Raw genomic sequence first — 22,146 nt, forward strand, 5'->3', positions numbered from 1 at the left:
TTAGAGCGCATTAAAGCAGCCCAGTGCGCTCTAACTCACGACGCGTCCACACTGGCAAGGCACGGAGAGTGCTCTGACTCTGCGGCTAGAGCCCTCCTGGTACTCCACCTCGGCGAGTGGAATAACGTTTGATGCGCCCCCGCTGGAGCACCGCGGCGCCAGTGCGGACGCCCTGGTCTGTTAATGCGCTCTGATCAGCCTCCAGAAGTGTCCCACAATGCCTATTCTAGCCACTCTGGTCATCAGTTTGAACTCTACTGCCCTGCCCTCAGGTGACCAACTGTCAGACCCGCCCTTTAAATTCTCTGGGAATTTTGAAAATCCCCTTCCTGTTTGCTCAGCCCGGCGTGGAGTGCTCTCAGCGAATCTTTCCAGGTGACCATGCCTCCACGCGCCAGACGATCCCCAGTATGGAGCAATGGCGAGGTGTTGGACCTCATCAGTGTTTGCGGGGAGGAAGCTGTCCAGTCCCAGCTGCGCTCCAGCCGTAGGAATAACGATATCTTCGGGCAGATATCAAGGGACATGATGGAAAGGGGTCATGACCGGGACGCACTGCAGTGCAGGGTTAAAGTGAAGGAGCTATGGAATGCCTACGGCAAAGCCCGCGAGGCAAACCGCTGCTCCGGTGCTGCCCCCACGACATGCCGTTTCTACAAAGAGCTGGATGCAATACCTTGGGGCGACCCCACCTCCACTCCGAGTACCACCATGGACACTTCAGAGCCCAGTTCAACAAGGCAGGAGGAGGAGGAGGAAAGCGGGAGCGATGGTGCTGAGGAGGAGGAGGACACCTGGAATCCCTGGAGCCATGCAGCCAGGAGCTGTTCTCAAGCCAGGAGGAAGGCAGCCAGTCGCAGCGGCCGGTGCTTGGGGAAGGACAAACACCAGAGGAGGTTCCCGGTAAGCAGCTTTTATTTTGGGAAGGAAGTTATTCGGTGCGGGCTCTTGGGGCGAGGGAGGTTAGGGCTGCATGCATGCCTAGATGCGGAATAGGGCATTGATGTGCTCTCTCACATCGCGGTAATCGGCCTCGGTGATCTCTTCAAAGGTCTCAGCCAGAACTTGGGCAATGCGCTTGCGCAGATTTCTTGGGAGAGCCACTGTGGTCCTTGTCCCGGTCAGGCTAACATGTCCGCACCACTGTGCCGTGAGGGGTGGGGGACCATTGCTGCACACAGGCAAGCTGCATATGGGCCAGGGCGGAAGCCGCATTGCTTCCCAGGTCACCCTAAGCAGCGAGATATCGTCCAGGATGAACTCCTGTGGAAAATGTGGAGACAGTGTTCAGTATAGGGGCTCCCTGCAGCTGTTGGCTCTCCCTAAGGCACAGAAACCCAGAGGACAGTACAGCCGTGAAACAATCAGTCCCCCTTGACCCTGTGCTTACTCACCATTTTGGGGCTCCCATGGGTTATGTGCGCTCGCTTTGGGACGGGCAAATTATGCTATTGTGTAGACTGTGCTTGCCCTCCTTAAGTACGGGGGAATCATTGCTCTGTCTGGTGTGAACAATGATGCTTCTGTTAAGTGTTGCATTTTGCCTTTACAGATGCAACCTTGAGATCTCAGCCATCCGTGTTATCACCGGCCGAAAGACTGGAAAGACTCAGGAAGAGGCCACGTAGAAGCAAAGAAGACATGCTGCATGAAGTAATGCAGCAGTCACTTAACAAGAATCTAAAAGCGCAGGAGTGGAGAGAGAGTGAACCTTTCCGGGCCAGTCCGCGTTAATGTCAATGAAACGCCCACGGTGATCCACAAGCACCTGGAGAACCATAGAGAAATAGCCCTTCCGATTAACGTACTTGGAGGTTAGGTGGGCTGGTGCCAGAATTGGAATATGCATCCCATCTATCGCCCCTCTGCAGTTAGGGAAACCCATTTGTGCAAAGCCAGCCACAATGTCATGCACGTTACCCAGAGTCACGGTTCTTCTGAGCAGGATGCGATTAATGGCCCTGCAAACTTGCATCAATATGATTCCAACCAGGGCCGGCTCCAGGCACCAGCCAAGCAAGCTCATGCTTGGGTCGGCAGATTCTAAGGGGCGGCATTCCGTCCAATCCTAGGGCAGCACAGTTGCCCTATTTTGTTGTTGTTGTTGTTTTTTGCTTTGCCTCTGGGTCTGGCCGCCCTGCGCCCTGGGTTTTTGTTTTTGTTTTTTGGGTGTTTTTTTGGCTTTGCCTCCGGGTCCGGCTGCCCTGCGCCCAGGTTTTTTTGTTTGTTTTTTGGGGTTTTTTTGGCTTTGCCTCCGGGTCCGGCCGCCCTGCGCCTTTTTTTTTTTTTGCTTGGGGTGGCAAAAAAGTCAGAGCCAGCCCTGATTCCAATGGTCGACTTTCCCACTCCAAACTGGTTAGCGACCGATCGGTAGCTGTCTGGAGTTGCCAGCTTCCAGATTGCAATAGCCACCCACTTCTCCACCATCATAGCATCTCTCAGTCTCGTGTCCTTGCACCGCAGGGTGGGGGCGAGCTCCTCACAGTCCCATGAAAGTGGCTTTTCTCATCCGAAAGTTCTGCAGACATGCTCGTCATCCCAGATTTGCATGACAATGTGATCCAACCACTCAGTGCTTGTTTCCCGAGCCCCAAAGCGGCGTTCCACGGTGGTGAGCATGTCCATGAATGCCACAAGCAATCTTGTGTCATACGCGTTACTCGAGTCGATATCATCGTCACTGTCAGTTTGGATCTTAAGGAGTAACTCAACTGCCAAACGTGACGTGCTGGCGAGACTCGTCAGCATATTCCTCAGCAGTTCGGACTCCATTCCCACAGACCGAAAGGGAAGACAGAGCGCGCAGCATAAAAAAAACATTGAAAGATGGTGCCACATGTGGATGGAAGCAGAGGGATTGCTGGGATGCGAACCGATGCATCACGGGGCGTTGGGACAGGACCCAGAATGCCCCCACCCCCTTCCCACAAGCCACAGCGCCAGAATGGGAAGAGATGCTCTGTGGGATAGCTGCCCATAATGCACCGCTCCCAATGCTGCTGCAAGTGCTGCAAATGTGGCCACGCCAGTGCACTTGCAGCTATCAGTGTGGACAGACTGCAGCGCTTTCCCTACTGCGCTCTCCGAAGGCTGGTTTAATTCAAAGTGCTCTACATCTGCAAGTGTAGCCAAGCCTTAAGAGGTGACTCAAATTCCTTCCATAACACAAGCCCCATACACTGATGAGGCCACAATGAAATGCTGCCCACATTAGATTATTCAAATGTTAATACGCTTGTCCACTTCTTTCTTGTGAGCTTTGATCAGCAGTGAAAAGTTAACAAAGTTAACATTTAAATTGCCATCATTAAGCTTCAGTGTTAATATCAAATTGAGGTAAATGAGAGCAATTCACACTCCTCTCTGAGCTCATTCAGGCTGCCTGCAGACTCAGGCAGACAATGCCACACCAGTGTCTATTATGAAAGGCTAGAGCAGTGGTTCTCAACCTATTTATCATTGTGGGCCACATATGCATTATGTGGGCCACGTCCACACAATATATATACTACCTGTATGGCCCTGAGGATGTCACATGGGCCAAAGCTGTGTGTTGATTTGGTCACAGGTGGCCTGTGGGCCATAGGTTGAGAACCACTGGGCTAGAGATTTTTTTTTTTAATGAAAGTTTCGACTGTGGCCCATAAGATGGAAGCCTCCAGCGAGAAATGCTTGTGCTTGAAGGACTCAATCCAAAGCTGCTCAGCACCTTGGAGGATCAAGTCCCCAGCTGCCATGAAGCAACCCAACCCGTCCACTGATTTTCAAATACCTCCATGAGCCAGGTACCATAAGTAGGTAATATCCTCATTTTACTGAGGAGGCCCCCATTGGGTCAGACTAATGGTCCATCTAGCCCAGTACCCTGTCTTTGGACTCATTTTGACGGATAATACTGATGTTTATTTTTAAGTTTTTCTTTCAAAAAAAGATTTTTATTTATTTAAATTTTCATAATTGTGGGAAATTATGGAAGGGCCAGAAAATGGAGGGGGTGGGGTTTTGACAATAACTATTTAATGACAGTAGATGTTGATGCCCAAAAAGTTAAAGTTTTATAACTGTTAAACCATAAACTGTGAATTTCACAGGTCAAAAATATACCAAGTAAATATCCTTAAATCAAACTCTAAGTTCTCAAGCATCATTTTTCTTACTTTGCCTGTTTGTAAATTTTGATTATTATGGACAGAAATATTTGTGTTGGTCTGTGTGTGTACGGTGAAATCAATGTTTACCGACATTTACCAGTAAAAATCTAGTCCTTCCAAGCCTACATATAGGGATACAAATTTTAAAGTAACTAAACATCTGCTTGTAACTGTTACTGACCTAATCAGACTCAATCCAACACAGTGTTCATCTCTTCGTTTTACTCTGACTTCCTCATTTCATTTTTTAAAAACAGTTGCCACCTACAGTAGTGTCAGCAATTTGCATCCTCCAAATATATGTATTTTTAAATAATACAGCGTTTCAGTGGGTAGCGTCCTGCCATCAAATCCATAACAGACAATCATACACATGGGCATAAAGCAACAATTCCAAACATACTGTGCAACCCTACCCTATGCAGATCCTTGAAGCACTGAAACTATTAGAATCTATTAATTTTGAGCTGGCAAGAGCAAACCAGAGGTTTCAGAGAAACAAGTAGAGACTGTGCTGATGCTTTTTTCATATACATGGTAGAGTATGTGAGAGCTGCTGCAGGTCCATAGTAGAGCTGGTGGGGAATTTTCCATTAGAATGATTGTCCGACAGAAGAAATCACTTTCTGCAAAGTCAAAATTTTTCCACGGGAGAATTGCCATTTTGGTGGAAAATTTGGATTTGTCCATTGGAAAATGGTTCCCAACTCTGCAGTTCCCCCACCTCTTGGTGGCCTGCCAGCCAGGCTGCTGAGCAGTCAGGACTTCCAGGCCCACAGGGCAAGTTGCCAGGCTGCAGGAGCTATCCGGCTCCCTGGCTCTGTGGCAGCCTGCCAGGTGGGCAGCTGGGGAGTCAGTGACCCTGAGACGTATGTTTCATTTTGGAAACATTGCAATATTCCTGCTTCTGGGAATGTTTTAGTGTTTCCAGAACAAAAGATTGCAGGACTTCAATTCTGTGAAAAATGTTGAGGTTTTGGTTTCTCATCCTGACTCAGGATGAAAATGTTTCCAAAAACTCCGTTTTTAGTCCTTTCTTTCCCAGCCAGCTCTACTCCACTGTCTGTCCACTCCGTGTTTGTATCCTGCCACCATCACCACAGCAAGCGGCGCACCTTGCAAACTGTACAACACGCACACAGGATCCCTGTTTCTCTTTGTCCATTCCCCAAAGGGAGGGGGCGTTTTATTAATAGATTAATAGATTCTAGGACTGGAAGGGACCTCGAGAGGTCATCGAGTCCAGTCCCCTGCCCTCATGGCAGGACCAAATACTGTCTAGACCATCCCTGATAGACATTTATCTAACCTACTCTTAAATATCTCCAGAGATGGAGATTCCACAATCTCCCTAGGCAATTTATTCCAGTGTTTAACCACCCTGACAGTTAGGAACTTTTTCCTAATGTCCAACCTAGACCTCCCTTGCTGCAGTTTAAGCCCATTGCTTCTTGTTCTATCCTTAGAGACTAAGGTGAACAAGTTTTCTGCCTCCTCCTTATGACACCCTTTTAGATACCTGTTTTGTTTTGACTGGTCTTTGGGGGAAAGCTAGGATGAAGCAATAGGTTTCACATTTCTTTCTGAAAGGCTCCTCTTTTTCCTAGGGCCCTTGGGGGAAAGTTTCATCTTTTATCCTGCTGTGGATGGAAGGTGGAAACAGGTGCACCCCAACTTGCAATCTGAATTCATTTCAGACATAACACACAAACCAAGGGAATAAAAGCACAAAAGGTAAGGTGAGGTGAGGTGATGGGTGTGTGTGTGTGTGTGTGTGGAAGAGCTAGGACAAAGTTTGCAAAAATATGGTAGTGCAGCCATGTGGAAAAACCCTGCACTGGCCCCTTACCCCAACAGAACAACTAACTTCAGAGACTGAACTACTTTCGTCAATTTCTTTCTTTCTTTGTGTCTTTCACTTGCTGTTCTAACTCCCTTACTCCTCGCTTGAATTTTCCAGTGATTTGGGGGTGGGGATCAGTCAGGGAAGAGGAAGAGTGTTATGGGGTGGGGGATGGATTGTAATACAAGGACGACACAAAATAGCTGGTAATAGTCTCTTTCTTTCCCAAGCTGGGACCCAGACCCGGATCCGAATGACAAAAGGTTAATTAAGAACATGGTCACATGACAGGGATTAGTACCCACTCAGTCCAAGTGGCTGTTACCTCTGAAAAGGAGCTTTGTTAAGGTGGCAGTGATTTGAGTGCATATTACCTACTGAGAAAGTTAGAGTTTAAAAAACTATCCTCCAAACATTAGTTACCCAGGAAAGGCAGAGTCCAGGTTGCACGTCTCAAACAGGGCACCGAGACTGCCTGAACCATATCCCCATAGAGACACCAACCAACCACGGGCCTGGTTTGCCACTGCCAGCCACGCAGTGTAGACATTCATACCAGTGCAAACTGAATATCAAACAGGGAGATCTTCAAAGGTATTTAGCCACGTAACTCCCATTGGTTTCAGTGGAAATTAGGGCCTGGGGCTGTCTCTAACTCTGGGCCCGCAGCACCTTCCATGCTGGGACCCTGACTGCAGCTGGGGCTTCCAGCTGTCACCCTAATACAAATCACTGATCATGACCATAATTAAAAAGAACCCAGGAGTCCTGGCTTCCGGCTCTGTGCTGCAGGCGGGGCTGGGTGAGTGTTTTGGATTGGTTCCCAGCGGGGATCTGTGCCATGCCGCCACTGCAGGGTGCATTACTCCGCAGGGAGGTCTGCAGCTCGGCCCGCGGCCGGTGTGGCCAGCTGGCCTCAGCGATAACAACACCGCACCCCGTGCAAAGCGCCTGGGCAGCAACACAAAACTACAAGTCCCAGAGGCCTTTGCGGCGGCCCTTTGGCCCCTCCCTCGGCTCTGACGCAGGCAGGCTGGGCAGAGAGGTCAGCGAAGCCCCCCAACGCAGGAGCCGCACGCGCGGTGGTCGGGGTCCGGGTCCGCGAGCGGGGGGGGGGGGAATCAGCCCCCGCCCCTCAGTGAGCAGGGGCTGCTGGGACTTGTAGTTCGGGGCAGGGCCAGCCGCGGGCCATGGAAGGGTCGCTGGCCAGCGGCTCCAGGCTGGGGGAGATCGGTGAGTGAGTCCTGCTCCCAGTGAGGGGGGAGATTTTTGGGGGGAGCTCTACTCCCAGTGGAGGGGAAAAGGGTGATTTGGGGGCAGGGGGCTTGTTCCCCAGGATAATGGGGGGAACAATGGGGGGGCGCCTGTTTCCATTAGGGGGGTGGTCCCTGCTATCCAGGAGTGGGGGTGCCTGCTTCTGGGGAGGAAGGGGGAGTGATTTGGGGAGGCCCTGCTCCCTGGGGAAGGAGGGAGAGGAGCCATTGGGGGCCGGGGCTCTGCTCCCTAGAGAGGGCCGGGGTGTCTAGGGAGGAATTTGTGGAGCCCCAAGTAGACGTGTGGGGGTAGGGGAGAGAGCTCCTGCCCCCATGACACGACCTCCTGCAAGACAGGGCTATTCGGAGCAGAATAAAGGACATTGTACGCCCAGGTGCTGCTGCATCTATCACACGCTGCAGATGGATGGTATGCACCTGCTCCGGGGTGCGGTGGCAGGAGTCGTGGGACAGGTGCAGCAATCTGCAGGGACTCGGGTGTGTAGGCAGCAGGTCGGGTGCCGCTGGAGTCCGATAGAGCGGCTGCATTGCACCATTCGGAGCGTCAGCGCTGCCGTGTAGTCGTGCACGTAAGACTACAGTGTGCAGGATTGGTTTTCCAGGTGCTGAACGGTCTGATCTGTGCCACAAGAATAATCGCCTTTAAACACAGGCAGCTTGCTTGTCTTCCTTGCCTCCCGAATGGCCCATCTCCCCGCTTTCTCACCTCCAGTCCTGCTGCTAGCAAGAGAGGGCTGCTCATTAGCAAACAGCCTGCCCTCTCCTGGGCCAGTTTCCCCTGTCCCTTACAGTGATGTAAATCGGGATTAATGCCATGAAACACAAAATATCTTTGCTCCAAGTGGGGGTGAGGAAATGGAGGTCCCAAAAGACTACAGCGTATAAGTGTGCTGTGAAAACACCAACCCTTAATAACAGAAAAGAAGAACCAAGGACTGGGGCAATAATGCACACAAGGTGCAAATGCATCATATTGCTCCTTTTTGCTGCAATGTTCATGACTTTGCAGCTTTGCATTTAGCAGAGGTGCTTCAATCCAGTAGCAGCTACAGCTGGAAATTTTTACGGGGGGTCCAGCCTTTTCCGTGACGTGGGCACCTCCACGGGCAACATGCAGACCAGACAACATCTGTGCGGCACGTCCTCACGTGTACGGGCTGTGCAAGGTCAGGCTGTGCGGTGGATGCCGTTTTGTGGCCTGCAGAGGTGCCGTGCAACTGCATTTGCGGCCCATGTCCCTGAAAAGGTTGGAGCAGCCTGATACACATTCATTAGAACCCCCTGCGAGGCAGGCTTGCCACTTACCTCACCTTAAATCTCTTCCACCTGCCTGCCCACCCCTGGCACCATGGAGCGGTTGCTTCTCAGGGGCTGTGTGGAAGGATATTCCAGCATGGGGCTGATAGAATGGCCTGTCTGTTGGTGCCCTGGTAGTGGCCTTTATGCACACAGCTCCATGCAGGTTATTTCTGCCCTTAGCAGCAGTAATCTGTGGAGGGGCCATATGTGACGATGCTTGGAGATGAGCAAGACTTGCATGAAAACACAGCAGCAGCTGACTGAAGACAAAATTCATATGAATGCTACTGGCTTGTTTTGCGAGGATTCGGGGGGGGTGTCGTCCCTGTTTGCATGGAGGCAGAATGCGCCCTGTTAAAAGGCATCACATCTAGATTGAAAGAGCCCAAGGCTGTTCTGCGTTCGTCACTCACTCTGTAAGCAAAATATACTTACATGGAGACAGTGCCGCCTTTGTTTCATGCAGCAACCGTTTTAATAACAGCAATACTGTGTCGTCAGAGAGCATGTTCACACAAGGATTGCAACACGTTTGACAAATAGCAATGAAACTCTGTGCAATGAAACCCCCCTGGATTCCAGCTTTTATACATGGGGTCCCGGTAGCACACAGAAGTGAAAGTGACTTACCCAGGTCTACACATTGAGTCATTAGCAGAGGTGGGACCAGAACCCCAAACTCTTAGTTTCCTATTCAAGCCACTAGCCCATGCTTGTGCCTCTCCCAGTAAAGCGCGTTGTCTCCAGCCCACAGACTCTCATTCACAGTCTCTCCTTTCTCCCCAGGCTTCTGGGCTGAGAGGACGCCTGTTCACGAAGCGGCCAGGAGGGGAGAGATCCTGCAGCTGCAGCAGCTGATAGCGAATGGTGCCTGCGTAAACCTGGTCACCTACGACTCTATCACCCCCTTGCATGAGGCGAGCCTGCGAGGTCAGACGCAGTGTGTGAAGCTCTTACTTGCAGCAGGGGCCCAGGTTTGTGATAAATTCGAGTGTCCCCTCCCCCTCCCCCCTAGCCTTTTGCTCTTGATTATCCTTCTAATGGGGAAGTATATAGTGCTACAAATCCAATTAAATAAGTGACATTATGTCTCCCGAAGAGAATAATTTTTTAGCTGCACCGTCCTTGCTATGGGCCAAGCCTTTGCTGAAATCAGTGGGACGTGAGGTGCTTATAGTGTCACGGGAGAGTCTTGCCCTTCTGGATCAGTGCACGTCAGCTGTGCTATCCAAAGTGATCACTAAGGCGTGGTCTACACTGGGGGGGAGGAGGGGGGATCGATCTAAGATACGCAACTTCAGTTACGAGAATAGCGTAGCTGAAGTCGACGTATCTTAGATCGAATTAAAATTACTTACTTCGTGTCCTCGCAGCGCGGGATCGACGGCCGCCGCTCCCCCGTCGACTTTGCTTCCGCCTCTCGCCGAGCTGCAGTTCAGCAGTCGATGGGAGAGCGATCGGGGATTGATTTATCGTGTCTACACTACACACGATAAATCGATCCCCGATAGATCGATCGCTACCCACCAATCCGGTGGGTAGTGTAGACGTACCCTAAGCGGTCTAGGGAGCAGCAGGAAAAGCATCTGGAGTGGATTCTCTGGCAGGTTTTGTATTTTATTGCTACGTTCCCTTTAATACTTCCCTTAGCTCTGTTCTGGGAACAAAAGATCTGGTTAACCTTAGAGCGACGGGACCATACTCAAGCTAGGTTGGTGACAATATCCACCGGCTGGTTCCTGCCTTCTGCAGGGTTAGAGAGTGTGTGTTAAAGACCTAGGTAAGAGAGCACTGGCATACAGCTGCCCCTGAGTCAATACTATCTTTCTGCCTTCTAGGTGGATGCCAGGAACATAGATGGCAGCACTCCGCTCTGTGACGCTTGTGCTTCGGGCAGTATTGAATGTGTGAGAGTGCTCCTGTCCCATGGAGCGAAGGTGAATCCTCCGCTCTACACGGCGTCCCCTCTCCATGAAGCCTGCATGAATGGTGAGCCCTCGAGATCCTACTTGTATATTCATCGGGCACTCACACCCATGGCAGCTGCAAAGGGCCTGAAATAACCGTAAGAGTCTGTTGTTCATCAGACTGTAACAGCTGGAAAGCATCTCCTGTCATCTCTTTTTGTTAAGATTAGTTGTGTGGTGTTAAGGCCCATTGTGTCAGCAGAGATCCCGCTGAATGAAAAACTTTGCAGGACTGGGCAAGTAAAGACATTGTAGGTGTGAGGCAGTTGGACACCGTGTGACGGACACAATAGAAAATCTTAGCTAGGTAGGACAACAACTTCCATTATTTGTTAATGTAGCCCGGGAGGAGTCCCTCCCTACGTTGGGCCCACCCCATGGCCTCTCCGTTTGTTACACTCCCATCAAAATCAGATTTGAGTCGCGGGAAGGTTGATCTTCCGGTGAAGGTGCTGGACTGGAACTCAAGACCAGCGACCAGTTCCCAGATCTGGCATAGACTCCCCGGGTGACCTTGGTCACGTCTCTTATTTCCTCTGTGCCTCACTTTCCCCCTCTGTACATTGGGTGTGATAACACTTCCTTCACCCGCCCTTTGCCTGTCCTGTTAGATGGTCTGATGTTAGAGGCAGGGGTTGTCTCCCACTGTGAGGTCAGTGGGGACTCTCAGGTGCTTAGCACTTTTGAAAGCCTGGTGGGTGCTTAACTAGATAATGTTAGGCTCTTAATTTTTGAAATCCTTGGCATGAGCACTCTTATGAAGGTTCAGCCCGGTTAGATGACTCAGTCCATCCCCCTTGAAGCATATTCTGCCAATGTTTAGTCCAGTCTAGCTTCAAAGGACTCAAGCAACGGGGCTTCCACCTCTTCCTATGGATGACCGTGCCACTGCCCAATAGATTTAGCCCAACGGGGGAAAAATACACCCAAGCCTTTGTACTTTGCACTTAATGTCCCAAATGTTAATGACACTCATAGGGTAGGTCTACGCAGCATGGGCTAGCCTACCCGGGTTAGCTAGATCCAACCAGCGTGGATAACAGTACCAGTGAAGACAGCGTAACATGGGCTTCAGCCCAGGTAGTAAAAGCTTGGTGTAGACCCTGGGTACATCCTTGGGTCACAATCCAGCTCTGATGATGCCTGCACTGTGGTGTCTTCAGTGCTATTGTTACTGTACTAGCTGGATTCAAGCTAGCTTCTGCAGCATACACGTACTCTTAGGCCAAGCTGCTACAAAGCACGTGGAAGTTCCCCTCAAAGCCAGGCTGTTTCTCACTGATCGGTTCTCTTTTCAAAGGGAGTTCGGAGTGCGTGCGGCTCCTGATCGATGTCGGTGCGAACCTGGAGGCCCACGATTGCCACTTCGGAACCCCTCTGCACGTAGCCTGTGCCCGAGAGCATCTGGATTGTGTGAAGTTACTGCTCAATGCCGGTACAGCACCCGGAGGTGTTGGTTTTGGTGTACGCAGTACCTAGTGGCAGTGTTTGTGCAACGCTCACCTCTTGTATCTGTTCTTGGGCTCAGAAGAGAAGTGTTTAGAAGTTTATTAATTCATGGAGCCATTGAAATGGACATGATTATGGATATTTCTGTCCTCAGAGTGTCTGCCAGACAAGAATAAATATATACACAAGGGCTTTCTTCTGGGCAAAGCAATGCACCTAGTTAGCCATTTTCGGAAGGCTTGCAGCGTAGGCAAATTAATATCCATGTCATAAACTCTCCTATTTAGTTCAGTGGCATTTAGCTGTTCCTATTCTGTTAATAACCAAACCATTCCAGCCTCCTAGAATAATGTTTCAACTCACTCTTAATAATGATGTTGGATCAATATTGGTAGATTTTTTTTTTTTAAGGTTGGAGATAGAGGAGAGCTGGAAAGAGAGACATATTGGGGTTTGACGTACAACAAAACATGAGGTCCCTGGTGTGATTTGATTGGAGTTACACCAGAGATGGATTCGGCCAGGGGATATTCAAGTAACATTGTATGTTCCAAGTTTCACATCCAGGTTCCCCGGCCGTGGGAACCAGAGCTAGTTCTGAACCAAATCACCAGAGCCAAACACCTCCGAACTTTGTTGATATTGGGACATGGATTCGGACTTTGTGTCTTGGGTCCATCCTTGTCAGGAAGTCATGTGACTCGCAGTATTCACCTATCAGTTCAATGGAAAGGGTAATAGGAAGAGGTGGGGGAGTGAGGACACCCTCTGGCTTGAGTTTATCTATTCACACTTTCTTAGCAGAAATGAGAATGAACAAGACTTGGTACATGGTTGATGGATGCTGAAGGGCACCTAGATCTCCAGATCGCAAAATTCCAGCATAACGAGATGTTTCTGTTAAAATGACCAGCACTTAAATAGCTAACAACGTTGACATCAGTAAGTTTAGGTTTGAACAACCCATTGAGAAGAACTGGGCAGTTCCTAGCTTGTTTCAGACTGTGTAGATTCAGTGGGATGCATAGGTTACATTCAGAAGCTTATTTTCATAGCTTTATCAGCTAAAAATCTCTCTGTAAGGAAAACATATGCCTGCAAAAATACATGGCGTGCTAGCTCTGACTACTGGCTCAAGCCCATTCTATACTTAAAACGTAGGTCAAAATAGCTACAGTGCTCAGGGGTGTGAAAAATCCATGTCCCTGAGTGCCGTAGCTATCTGACCTAACCCCCAGTGTAGACTCAGCGAGGTTGACAGACCTACCATCACTTGGGGAGATGGAATTCCTATAGCGATGGAAGAATCCCTTCTGTCACCATAGGGTGCGTCTACACTGCAGGGTTATGCCAATGTAGCTTCGGCGCCGTAGCTGTGCCGCGATAGTGTAGACAGTCCCTCGGTCTTTCAACTGATTGGTGGAACTTCATTTAGAGGCTTCACAGCAACTGAGTGGTAATTTTCTCAGGTAAGAGATGACTTAACCAGAGTAACGGCGGCTACATCGGGGCCTTCATAAACTCATTTTGTTTATGCTCCCAGGGGCAAATGTGAATGCAGCTAAACTTCACGAGACAGCCCTTCACCACGCAGCCAAAGTGAAAAATGCGGATCTGGTAGAGATGCTGGTTGAATTTGGAGGAAACATTTATGCCCAGGACAACCGAGGGAAGAAACCATCCGACTACACGTGTAGGAGCAGCCAGACTGCTCAGTGCTTGGAGTACTATGAAAGTAAGTGGGGCTCGGTCCCATCTCCCACAGCCATGCTAGAACTCATTTCCTCTTCAGCAGGCTGGGTCGTCATCATGGTCCTTTCCGGCCTGAAAATCTGTGCATCTTGTGGCTGCCATTTTCTCCCCATCTCATAATCTGCTTGTTCCTCGTGGAATTGGAAAAAGTTCAGAAAAGGGCAACAAAAATGATTGGGGGTATGGAACAGTTTCCATATGAGGAGAGATTAATAAGACTGGGACTTTTCAGCTTGGAAAAGAGACGACTAAGGGGGGATATGATAGAGGCCTATAAAATCATGACTGGTGTGGAGAAAGTAAATAAGGAAGTGTCATTTACTCCTTCTCATAACACAAGAACTAGGAGTCACCCAATGAAATTAACAGGCAGCAGGCTTAAAACAAACAAAAGGAAGTATTTTTTCACACAACGCACAGTCAACCTGTGGAACTCCTTGCCAGAGGATGTTGTGAAGGCTAAGACTATAACAGGGTTAAAAAAAGAACTAAATAAGTTCATGGAGGATAGGTCCATCAATGGCTATTAGCCAGGATGGGCAGGGATGGTGTCCCTAGCCTCTGTTTGTCAGAAGCTGGGAATGAGCGACAGGGGATGGATCACTTGACGATTACCTGTTCTGGTCATTCCCTCTGAAGCACCTGGCACTGGCCACTGTCGGAAGACAGGATACTGGGCTAGATGGACCTTTGCTCTGACCCAGTATGGCCGTTCTTATGTTCTTATTCTGTTCTCCTGTGTAACAGTCTTTCCTCTAGCTGGGAGACAAGGTGGGTGAGGTAATATCTTTTATTGGTAATATCTTCTGTTGGTGGAAGGGAGGCGCTTTTGAGCTTTGCTTAACTCTTCCTCTGGCCTGTGAAGCTAATGCGTTCCTTTGGTGCTCAGCTCACACTGAGCGGGGCAGCTCACGCCTCTTCATTGCTGTGTCTGTCACGTGTCAATTCTGTGACCCCTCTGGACCGGGAGTCTGGTGACCCGTCCCAAATGCTGAGTCTCTGCATGGGAACCCGGTGCTGTCCCACATCGAGCTTCCCATGAGAATAGGTTAAAGAGTGTAAGAGTGTGCACCACGAAGGGCGGAAGAAGAGGAAGTGTGTGTGTTTGTTTCAATCTGAAACACACCTGGATTGGGGCCTGGGAGGCACCTCCTCTAACATAAAAAAGTAGAAGAGACCTAAATGGAAACATTGTGATTTATTTAAAATCCAACATCTGATTCTTTGTTTGAATTCTCTCTCCAAGTGCAACTCTCCCATGCCCACCTTTAAAGGGAACAGATTAGCCTTTCTCTCATTAATATTATTCTCTCTCTCGCTTGCGACCCTAAGCAAGAGGGAATCGGCATTTCGCCCATCCCTAACCTTCCCACAAGATTACAAAGAAGTGGTATGGCCTGCTAGGGAGAGAGCACCTCAAGGTTCTTCCCCTGGAATCCAGTCTCAAAGAACAGGGTAAAGTTTCCTCCCACTTCTCCCAGCTGAACTGTGCCTCTGAGAGCCAGCCCCATGCAGTACTGTCATGCACTCAACAAAGAGAAGAGCCACTGGTCCAGTACTCGCACTCTGAATGATCCTGGAATGGTGCAGTAGGGAATGATGTTGTATTTTTGTGGGTGTGGCGAGCAGGAACTGCTGGCTGGGAGTGTGGGCGTGGTGGTGAGTGAGATTTGAAATTGAGCCGTTACCACTGCTTTTCCTTGCAATGCAACACCCGCCTGGAATCCTGTGAACTTTGTGGATCGCGTCGAGGCCCGGTGTAAGCAGAAACAGCCTCGTGACTTTGATGGGAGCTGTGCCGGCTGACCCCTAGACTGAGTTTGGCCTCCATCCACAGGCACCGACTTTTACTTTTCCCTGGGGGTGCTGTGCCCTGAGGCCCCGCCCTCACTCCGCCCCTTCTCGCAGGCCCCTCCCTCACTCCGCCTCCTCACCCAAGGCCCCACCCTCACTCCGCCTCTTCCCACCCGCTTTTCCCCCAGGCTCCCTCCCACCCACTGCTCACTGGTCTCCACTTTCCCCCAAGTCCCTCCCTGAGCTGCCCCTATCAGCTGATCGGCAGCACCACCGAACAGCTGTGGCTGGTGGGTGCTGAGCGCCTGCTATTTTTTTTCCATGGGTGCTCCAGCCCCAGAGAACCCACAGAATCGGCGCCTATGCCTCCGTCGGTCTGCGAAGCGTTCTGTGCTTGGTAGAATTAAGAGCCTTCCGCGGAACTGGCACAGTGATGCTGCTGATCTTTTTTTATCGTTTCAGAAACACCCCTGAGCTTGTCGCAGCTCTGCAGAGTTAGCCTGCGGAAAGCCACCGGCCAGCAAGGGCTGGCGAAGATTGCCAAGTTAAATATTCCTCTGTCATTAATGAAATACCTCTCGTACAACTGACCGAAAGAAGGTGACATTGCAGGACAATCTCGTTAGACCCCACAAGATGAAGTATCTTGTCTCTTTCTCTCTCTCTCCCTCCCTCCCCCATCCCAAAAGAAGTCCCTTTAATTTAAGTTAATTGATGTAAATACCATTTCTGAGGCAGCATATCCCCCCCCATCCCATCGTGTGACTGAGAGTTTTGACAAAGACAATAATTTAGATCTTGTGTAGATCCAGGCTTTTAGCTAGTAATTAGGGCTGTCAAGCGATTAATTAAAAATTAATTGCAATTAATCACAATTAATTTGTTTAATCGCGCTGTTAAACAGTAATAGAATACTATTTATTTAAAATTTTTTAGATATTTTCTACCTTTTCAAATATATTGATTTCAATTACAACACAGAATACAAAGTGTACAGTGCTCACTTTATATTTATTTTTTATTACAAATATTTGTACTGTAAAACCAAAAGAAATAGTATATTTCAATTCACCTAATACAAGTACTGTAGTGCAATCTCTTTATCATGAAAGTCAAACTTATAAATGTAGAATTATGTACAAAAAATAACTGCATTAAAAAATAAAACATCAAACGTTAGAGCCTACAAGTCCGTTCAGTCCTACTTCAGCCAATCGCTCAGACAAACAAATTTGGTTACAATTTGCAGGATATAATGCTGCCCTCTTCTTATTTACAATATCACCTGAAAGTGAGAACAGGTGTTCGCATGGCACTGTTATAGCCGGCGTTGCAAGATATTTATGTGCCAGATGCGCTAAAAATTCATATGTCCCTTCATGCTTCAACCACCATTCCAGTCCATGCTGATGACGGGTTCTGCTCGATAACAATCCAAAGCAGAGCGGGCCGACCCATGTTCATTTTCATCATCAGAGTCAGATGCCACCAGCAGAAGGTTGATTTTCTTTTTTGGTGGTTCGGGTTTTGTAGTTTCTGCATTGGAGTGTTGCTCTTTTAAGACTTCTGAAAGCATTCTCCACGCCTCGTCCCTTCAGATTTTGGACGGTACTTCAGATTCTTAAACCTTACGTCGAGTGCTGTAGCTATTTTTAGAAGTCTCACATTGGTACCTTCTTTGCGTTTTGTCAAATCTGCTGTGAAAGTGTTCTTAAAACAAACAACATGTGCTGGGTCATCATCCGAGACTGCTATAACATGAAATATATGGCAGAGTGCGGGTAAAACAGAGCAGGAGACATACAATTCTCCCCCAAGGAGTTCAGTCACACATTTAATTAACGCATTATTTTTTTAACGAGCGTCATCAGCATGGAAGCATGTCCTCTGGAATGGTGGCCGAAGCATGAAGGGGCATACAAATGTTTAGCATATCTGGCACGTAAATACCTTGCAACGCCGGCTACAAAAGTGCCATGTGAATGCCTGTTCTCCCTTTCAGGTGACATTGTAAATAAGAAGCAGGCAGCAGGATCTCCTGTAAATGTAAACAAACTTGTTTTTCTTAGCAATTGGCTGAACAAGAAGTAGGACTGAGTGGACTTGTTAGTCTCTAAAGTTTTACACTGTTTTGTTTTTGAGTGCAGTTATGTAACAAAAAAAATCTACATTTGTAAATTACACTTTCCTGATAGAGATTGCACTACAGTACTTGTATGAGGTGAATTGAAAAATACTATTTCTTTTTTATAGTGCAAATATTTGTAATAAAAAATAAATATAAAGTGAGTACTGTACACTTTGTATTCTGTGTTGTAACAGAAATCAATATATTTGAAAATGTAGAAAAACATCCAAAATATTTAATAAATTTCAATTGGTATTCTGTTGTTTAACAGTGCAATTAATTACGATGAATTTTTTTAATCGCGATTAATTTTTTTGAGTTAATCATGTGAGTTAACTGTGGTTAATCGACAGCCCTACTAGTAATCTTTTTACACTAGAGATCCTGCCAGACCGCTACCCCCATTGGCGTCTACTCTACAATGCCTTGTGTTCCTGAAGGGGTAATGGCTAATCACAAAGGCAGAAGGGGATAATTATCTGGGTGCCCTAATTAGACACAAATTTCACTTTTAGGCCAGAGGCTGTCAGCAGGCCCCCCAAGTCATGCAATGCAACCCTCCGCAGGCCTCATCCAAAGCCCGTCAAAATCCCTGGGTGTCTTTCCAGTGACTTCACTGGATCAGCCTTCATGATTTTGGAGGTGCGGCCTACTGAGAGAACAACCAATCCCAGCATGCAGTGCTCCATCTTGATCTGAGCAACCAGTCTGATGGCAGCTGCAGCCATCTCAATTTGATGTAAACGTAGTTGCAGCCCACCGGTTCTGGCAGGTGACCAGTGCAGCAGCGGTGTTGGGCAATATCTGGGCACCCCGTCTACAGGCCAGATTTTATCCTCAGAGGAGCACTTTGCACGACCACTGTACAGTCTGATAACAAATCCATTCGTGCACCAGTGACCAGAGGCGCCGACTTTGAGAGGTCCTGGGGGGTGCTTGACCCCCAACCCCCGCCCCTACTCCAACCCTTCCCCCAAGTCCCCACCCCCACCCTGCCTCTTCCCACCCTGTTCCCCCCTTTCTCCCCCCCCCCAGCGCCTCCTGCACGCCGCCGAACAGCTGATCACTGGCGGGCAGGAGGTGCAGGGGGAGGAGTTGATCAGTGGGGCCCGTCAGGGGGCAGGAGCTTCTGAGGGGGGGAGGAGGAGGAGCTGGCTGCCAGTGGGTGATGAACACCCACTTTTTTTTTTTTTTCCGTGGGTGCTCCAGCCCCGGAGCACCCACGGAGTTGGTGCCTATGCAGAGACACGGATGCACCGATGAGCTCTGAATAGGGTTTTCAGATTTTTCACTCTGAGGTGGCCTCTTGTTTCAGCTGCTCCTTTAGATGTTTGCACTGTCACAGCTACGGGGTCTGGTCCCCTGCCTTAGAGCTGCATATTGTCAGTGTTGAATTCCTCTGTTCTTTACAAACTGTCACAGCGTCCTTTTGATATTGAATCCTTCTGGGTGAGGTTAGATTAGAAGCAGAGCAAAAGTCTTAGTCTCCCTTAACATGTGAGATTTCACTGACCTGAAGGCAGCTGGCCACTTTAGTGGGTACCGGGGATCTAGTCTCCTTGATGCTTGTGTGGTAAGTCTTAGCACATTGAGATGAGAATAAAACCCGTCCTCTTCATGGTACTGGGGTCGTGGAACCTTCTAAGGGTGTCTAACATGGCCTAAAACTAGATCAGTGGTTCTCAAACGCTGTCACGTGGTGGACTGCCATTTAAAATCTTATACCTTATTGCCCCCCCCGGCCATCAACCTTAATCTTACACTTTCCCTGTTGCAACTGTAGTGCTATGCTACATGGGGGAAAATAGTATTAGGGCAGTGTTAAGGAGATGAGATGAAAATATTTTCAGTGTAAAGGTGACCTACAAATGATTTTTTTAAACTTTGGGTTCATGCCCCCCACTTTTTTTTTCCTGCTGCATGGTATATAAAGAGAGCCTGAAGGGTTTTTCTTGTATATATAATTCTGCTTGGATTTTTACATTGGAAATATCAAGTTTGCCAGGTTTTGCTGGAGAAACTTTGGGAGGTCTTAGAGAGGTGTTTTGTGGGCTCTTTTCCCTTAATTGGAGGGACAAGGGAGTTGAGTCTTTAACAAAAGCTTCCTGTATCCGAAATGTGAATTAGTCATTGGAGTTTGACAGGTGTCAAGAACACTAAACGAAAACCAAACTGTTTTTATCAGTCTGGCTCAAAATCCCTCCCCATCTCAGCAGCTCAGTTTTCACTCTCTTGTCCCATTTCACTAGTTCTCCGGTCACCACAGGTATTCCAGCTCCGACAGGACCGGAATTTCCAATATAAAAAAATCAAGCAGAAACAAACAAATCCCTTTCACGTCATCTTTATTTTCCCCTTTGCAGGTCACCTCTAGTGGGGGTGCCACTGCTTGGTTATGTGTCTCTTCTATTTTATCTGCGCTGTTCATTTCCTCTCCCTGGCCTTCTGGGAACTTGTCCTCGGCCTCTCTCATCCTATTTGATCATAGTCGAGTGTACGCCAAAAAAGGAGCCAATAAAGACTTCTCAATAGACCCAAGCTCCTTTGCAGAACCCAGCTGGGCACAGGGCTCCAAAGGAGATCTGTCAGGGATACCCAGATGTGCACAAAACACGCTTCTTAGGGGAAGGCGGGACTGCTGCTTGTTCCAGCCGTGCATGCTGCACCACTGTGATGCAAAGCAGCTCCCTGGACCGCCTGGAAGTGTTTTGAGAACCACTAAACTAGGAGACAATCTGTAGTTGTTGACCTGTTTGTAATAGTGCTGAGTCAGGCACTCTTAGAGATGGGCTCAGGGTGATAACCATTGGTGACCTACCTGTTTGAGATAGCATTGACCTGAAGAGGAAGGTGCTTGTACTCAGGAATCGCTAGGCGAGATTCTCTGGCCTGGGTTATGCAGAGGTCAGACTAGAGATGATCATAATAATGGTTCCTTCTGGGCTTGGAATCTATGAATCTACCTCCAGTTAGCAAGCGGCAGTAGGGCAAGCTAATTGAACCAATCCCAGGTAAACAAGAAGCTTCAGAAGATGTCTTTTTATTCCCCCAGCTCAGGATGGCCCCAAAACAAGGGGAAGTGAGATGGACTCAGAACTCCATCGTCCGTCACAGCCCGGTCCCTTCGCTAACTATCCGCTAGCGAGAGCGCCCTTGTCAGCTGCCTGAGCAACGACGGCACCAGGCGTAAAGAACAAGATAGAGACTGCCCGGCAGATGTCTGAGCTGGTCACCCTGACCTTGGGAGCTCTCGCTCATTGCCTGATACCTAGCCTGGCTGGCTGCATGTGATGGCAGCCTGCAATAATAGTACCTAGCTCTTTATAGAGGGCTTTTCAGTAGTAGATCTCAAAGTGCTTTAGCATTATCCCCATTTTACAGATGGGGGAACTGAGGCACAGAGGGGTGAAGGGACTTGCCCGAAATCACCCTGCAGCCTAGTGGCAGGGCCGGGAACACAACCCAAGTCTTCTGCGTATTCTACTGCCATTTCAACAATGGGTGAAGTGACTCCTGATTTGTAAAGAGCTTTGGGGCGAAAGATGCAAGCGAAATGTCCACTATTAAATCTTTTCCAAGTCTCCTTGGCTGGGTCTGTTTAGGTTACACCCGTAGCTTTAAAAACAACAAGAAGTCCGGTGGCATCTTAAAGATCAACGGATTTATTTGGGCATAAGTTTTCATGGGTAAAACACCTCCCTTCCTCAGATCTGAAGAAGTGGGTTTTTTACCCACGAAAGCTTATGCCCAAATAAATCTGTTAGTCTTTAAGGTGCCACCGGACTCCTTGTTGTTTTTGTGGACACAGACTAACACGGCCACCCCCTGATGCTTGACCCGTAGCTTTGTTTTCATGCAGGGTTTGATCATTTAACTTCCTTTGCTTTTGTTGGTGATTAGGAATGTGCAATCAAAGCGCACATCCAGTGCAAATAAAATCAACCCCCTAAAACCAGCTCTTGCTCTGTATGTCCCTTTCAACCCGTGCCAGGGAAGGAAGAGATGAATTTGCAAATGCAGCTCAGCTTTCCACTCCTCCTCCCCACTTCTGTGCCCCACTCCCTGCTCCACCCCACACTGCCTTGCAGAGCCGTCTTTACAGGGAGAGGCCTGAAGAAAACCCCTCCAATCCAAACACCACTTGTGCTTTGGGAAAGTCCAGCTCCAGATGTGGCTCAGCTCTGTCTCTCTTTTACAGTTAGCACCTCTTGAGAATCCTCCCGATTGTGTTGCTGGCTGCTGCTAGCCGGGTGTATTAGCATTGGCTTGCAGTGCAGGCATTTGATCACAGCAGCTTCCCTGTAACTATGTCAAGTTGGTCCAATGAAAACAAGGTGTTGCCTGGATTTTGTGCCTGTAAAAACCTTGCAGGACTGAGGAATTAACTGTTTGTAGCACAGCCCTGTTATTTTTCCAGTCTTGGGGCTTGCACAGGAAGGAGACTCAACCGCTGAATCTCATTGCTAGTTGTATTAAGACATTGAGAGCT

General features: G+C 48.7%; 1 protein-coding gene across 2 annotated transcripts; it reads left to right on the top strand.

Annotated features, from left to right (window-relative positions):
• The first annotated feature begins 7,148 nt into the window (after positions 1–7,148).
• On the top strand, positions 7,149–21,295 carry ASB13 (ankyrin repeat and SOCS box containing 13). Of its 2 annotated transcripts, none has more exons than XM_065411589.1 (7): positions 7,149–7,227; positions 9,354–9,541; positions 10,406–10,556; positions 11,835–11,969; positions 13,527–13,718; positions 15,992–16,129; positions 20,710–21,295. In XM_065411589.1, exons 1-6 carry the CDS (start codon positions 7,185–7,187, stop codon positions 16,117–16,119), a joined length of 837 nt encoding a protein of 278 aa, XP_065267661.1. In that variant the 5' UTR covers positions 7,149–7,184; the 3' UTR covers positions 16,120–16,129; positions 20,710–21,295. The 2 variants fall into 2 exon arrangements, with proteins under 2 accessions (XP_065267661.1, XP_065267669.1); XM_065411597.1 differs by having other exon boundaries at positions 20,715–21,295.
• Positions 21,296–22,146: the final 851 nt, after the last annotated feature.

This window comes from Emys orbicularis, chromosome 1 (genome assembly GCF_028017835.1).
Source record: "Emys orbicularis isolate rEmyOrb1 chromosome 1, rEmyOrb1.hap1, whole genome shotgun sequence".
Classification (NCBI taxonomy): domain Eukaryota; kingdom Metazoa; phylum Chordata; order Testudines; family Emydidae; genus Emys; species Emys orbicularis.